Here is a 4,479-nt window from a genome sequence, read left to right on the forward strand (position 1 = left end):
ATTTCACTTCTTGAAAATTTGATTACAGTCAGGTCAAACTCAACGTTAAGTAGTAGGTTTGCAATATAAAAAAATGTATCTTAAACAACTTAAGATATACTGATAAGCCTTGGTCACTTTTTTCTTCGTACACCAAATAATTACAATTAAGGTTAACTCCCGTATTACTCAAGACTAGAACTTAGGTTCCTCTGTGATTAAAATGTCTTTTTAATTTGAGGTTTGGAAAGGCTCTTCGGTTTACTGAGACAGGTCAGCCTTCGTGCGCAATGTACAGTGCTTGTAGTCATCTGCGTACGGTATTTCGTGGGTTATTATCAGAGTTACTCAGTGCATTTTGTGTTTTTAAGGGCTTGACTATGCGTTTCAACATGCCGACTGGGACCAATATGCTTCCCACGAACTTCAACTCCCAAACACCGTATATTCCTTTCAATTTGGGTGCTCTGTCAGCAATGAGTAATCAACAGCTGGAGGTGAGTGGCAGTCCAAGTAGTGTAACAGGTCTGTGTTGCTGTAAGCGTGCATGTATTTTTCTGTCACAAATACTGGTTAATGTCATTTTTAAATATCTTGATATTTATGTTATGGTCTCCCATTTTAATAGATTTTTAATAATAGCTTTGTTGAAGTCTAACTTGTATGCGCGTAAAGCTATACCTGTGTAATATCTCTGGATTATGGAAAACTAACTGCGTTCTTTGCGGACATTTAATTACCACATCCAGCTTTCCACCTCCATCTGTCTTCCATCAGAGAAGGAACGGGAGAGAGGAATGCGTGCTCTGTTCCTCAGTTATCTCAGGTCTTGGTTTGCCATCTTAGCTGAGGGCATTTCTTCCTAATACGATGCCAGGCTGTAAACCACAGGAGTTGAAGCACAGCGGTCTCGTGGTACCTGCTAGTGTCTGGTGAGGAGTCTGTGCTAAAGAACTGAAAACCTCTAGGAAAGTGTGCAAATCAGGGGGACCCGTGTTGAATATACCGGAGGAATAATACACAATATTGCCAGTATTATGCTAAAATAGATAATTTAGCAGAATAGATAATATTTTGAGCGCGTAGAATGAGTTGAGACTGTAACGTCATCGAAGTCAGTATCACAGAAAATTTGCCTGGGTGGAAATGTAGCAGTCCTGTGATGATCTGAAAACCTTTGGGTGCAAAACCAGGTTTTTATAAATGCTGTCCACTGTACAAATTGGCAGATTTATACGTGCTGTTCAGTTACTCTGTGCTGAAATTCAGTTGTGTGGAAGCTTAGACTCATTGACTTGTGCAAATTGAGAGAAGAAAAATTGAAGTCTAGGTACACAAGGCGAAGGTCAAGAAAACTTACAAAAGGTTAGCAAAGAAATGTGTTCCTTCTGTCTGTGCTTTATAATTAATTTTCTGGTGTTTTCTCAGGACCTTATTAATCAAGGAAGAGAGAAAGTTGTGGAAGCAACCAACAGTGTAACTGCAGCAAGAATTCAGCCCCTTGAAGACATCATTTCAACCATAGTGAGTGGAATGGGTAACTGTAGGTTTAGATCAGGAGATGGGAAAACCTTAAACATTACCAGGCAAAGAAACTACTACTGTATGCCGTCATTCAGCTAATTAGTTGCATTATTAATGAATATAACTTCCAGTTTGTATTGACCTTTATCCGGGCAGCTTGCAGTAACCCGTAATGGTATCTAGATGACACAGAGCCTTAGAAGACTAGCCGTTTAGATCCGTAATTATTTGCCATGCTCCAAAAATGCTGATATTCTACAAATAAGAATAATAATTATACACAAATACGATGTATTTCTTATATCTTGTCCTTGCCTATCTATTTTGGGTTGCCACATTTCTTACTTGCTCCTAATAATCTAGAGATGTATTATCTTAATTAGCAGTTAGAAGAACTAACGACTCGTAGTTCCAAGCCTGGCGAAGTATAATTTTGCATTTACTGGAAATTGGGCTGTGTTTTAATTCTTGATGCAACTCTGAACATAATGCAAGACCTCAGTTACCATTACGCTTTTGTTAAAGTGACTAGTGCCAAGAAGGTTTTGGTTTTTTTCCCTTTTCAGTGGAAAGAAAACGTAACGCTCACAGAGAGCCAAGTACAGGCCCTGGCACTAAGCAGGCAGGCAAGCCAGGAGCTTGATGTCAAGCGCCGAGAAGCCATCTATAACGATGTCCTTACTAAACAACAGATGGTAAAATATCTAATACTTCTTTGATCAACTGTCCATGTTTGAACTGGGATGTTGAGTGTGGACTTTGCATGTGTGTGTTCGTAAAATCGAAGTATACATTTAGGTACGTAAACTTTACGTGCTTACAGAATGTGTGTTTCGGTGGGTCGAGTGTTTGCTGGCATTGCGTAACGGTGTATGTGACCTAACGGTGTATGTGACGTAACGGTGTGTGCTGACGTTCTGCAGCGTGCTGGCTTGCGTTGCTCAGCCTCATCGAAGGAGACTCCATGAGAAGTTCATTTGAAACAAAAAAAAAAAAAACTGGCCAGATTTTTCTGTTGGAATAGCTTGCTTGAAGGTCATGAGGCTTAAAGAGAAATCTGATTCCCAGAGCTCAGAAGGCGACTCACAAAACACGCATCTTAGAAAGTATCGCTAATGGTTTTTTAGCTTAGAATTATTTTGCAAAATCTGAAAGTTCCCCAGATTATGTCGAAGGGGAGAGTTTTCTCTTGGGCAAACAAACATTTAGTGACAGTCCGCATGCAGGACTTTCAAAGGGAAGATAAATGGTACCTGACAAACGATGCTGTAACTTATACCTGGGAATAATTTCACAGTAGAGTGCCTGTTGCCGTAGCAACTTGCCTGAATGCTGCGTGCAACACAATAGGCAAGTCATTAGGAGAACTTAGCCCTAAATGGTGTTCCTAAATGGTTTCTGCAGTAATCAGCCCGTGAATACCGCCACGTTAGTGATGGCGATAACAATGGTGCTTTCTTCCTCCAGCCATGCTATCCCTGACGAATTGATTGTAACTCTGAACTTGATAGCGCAGCGTTGGGAGGGGCGGTGCGCTCACGCCAGCTCTGCTTTCCCTCCGCAGCTCATCAGTTGTGTTCAGAGGATACTCATGAACAGAAGACTACAGCAGCAGTACAGCCAGCAGCAGCAGCAGCAGATGTCTTACCAGCAAGCAGCAATGAGTCATCTCATGATGCCAAAGCCTCCAAATTTAATCATGAATCCTTCCAACTACCAACAGATAGATCTGAGAGGAATGTATCAGTCAGTGTCTGGTGGTATGCAGCCACCGCCGTTACAACGAGCACCACCCCCAATGAGAGGCAAAAATCCAGGGCCTTCCCAAGGGAAATCAATGTGATTTTGCACTAAAAGCCTAAAGGATTGTTAAAATCAGAGAAAGAACTTTTTATTTTTTTAGGAATCAATGGCTTAACAGAACTCAACTGTAAAAAAAAAAAAAAGGAAAAAAAAAGAAAAAAGTTTGGTTGGTCCCCTTAAATGCCATGTTCCATATTAGTGTTTCAGCTTTGTTTAAAAAGGACATAATGTTTTCCCTGTTGTCAGTGATGTTGCCTAGAATCTTCTTACATATGTTGAGTACAGGAGATAACAAGTTGTTTTCAGTGAAAACAAGTCCTCCCGTAACAGTAGCATCTCCACAGGTTTCCTGTCTAAACTCCTATGCTTGCTTTTAGTAGCTGCGAAGCCGTCACCAGATGCGAGAAGCTTAGGAAGGACTGCAGGTCTGTGTTTCAGTATACCATACGTGAGTTGTAAACAGCTGAGTTCTTGATTAGAGTTGATTCCTCAAATTATGGAATACTTTTCTGCTTACCCGTTTCTTTATTAGTGGGAATATTATAACAAAATAGTCAAGTTTCCTTTTGACTGAGGTCTGGACTCGTACTATATCACCCATGCTGAATGAAACAGGAACTGAAAATACTCTTTGAAACAGAATTGAGTGCAATATTCTTAAATACTACTGCTCTGAAACGTTTGAGTCATGCAGTTATATAGAAACTGTGTATACAGCCTTAAATAGTGACTTGGGGAAGGTGATTGCTCTTCCCTAGTCTTCTGCCATTTTTTATTTTCAGTTTTATGTGATGGAATAACAAATGGTGATCTTAGAGGTGGAGATGTTTTTCCTTCACATGCTAATTTACTCTGTGCGGAGTCCGATACAAAGCACATTTCTGTTAACTCCTTAATGCTGGTGCTACTGTCTTTTCCCATTGCCGGCAATGGGAGATGGGCCAAGAAAATTAAATTCCTGGTATTTTGGGGGTTAAAATAGTGATGGTGGCCAGGGTCAAACCTGTTACATAAACAACTTTAAAATGGCAGAACCATTGCCGATTTAAAATCGATACAAAGAAAGTGCTGTAGCAACTTCCAGCGCTCCCAGAACAGTGTAATAACTTTTCCTTTTCCTCTGTTAGATAAGAGTTTTGGTTATGCACTCCTCCCCCTTCCCCTTTGTTTGTG

General features: G+C 40.4%; 1 protein-coding gene across 1 annotated transcript in view; it reads left to right on the plus strand.

Annotated features, from left to right (window-relative positions):
• The window catches only part of LOC104624467 (transcriptional regulator ATRX-like), a gene marked incomplete at its 5' end in the record, with an annotated part of 4,417 nt that extends 968 nt beyond the window's left edge, over window positions 1-3,449 (plus strand). Inside the window, 4 exons of the mRNA XM_010291837.1 lie at window positions 351-476; window positions 1,408-1,503; window positions 2,070-2,198; window positions 3,068-3,449. Of these exons, the coding sequence (XP_010290139.1) occupies window positions 351-476; window positions 1,408-1,503; window positions 2,070-2,198; window positions 3,068-3,346 (630 nt within the window). The remainder of the gene's footprint in view (window positions 1-350; window positions 477-1,407; window positions 1,504-2,069; window positions 2,199-3,067) is intronic.
• Between the last annotated feature and the right edge of the window lie 1,030 nt (window positions 3,450-4,479).

The sequence above is a fragment of the Phaethon lepturus genome, unplaced genomic scaffold, assembly GCF_000687285.1.
Source record: "Phaethon lepturus isolate BGI_N335 unplaced genomic scaffold, ASM68728v1 scaffold23927, whole genome shotgun sequence".
In the NCBI taxonomy this organism is placed as follows: Eukaryota; Metazoa; Chordata; class Aves; order Phaethontiformes; family Phaethontidae; genus Phaethon; species Phaethon lepturus.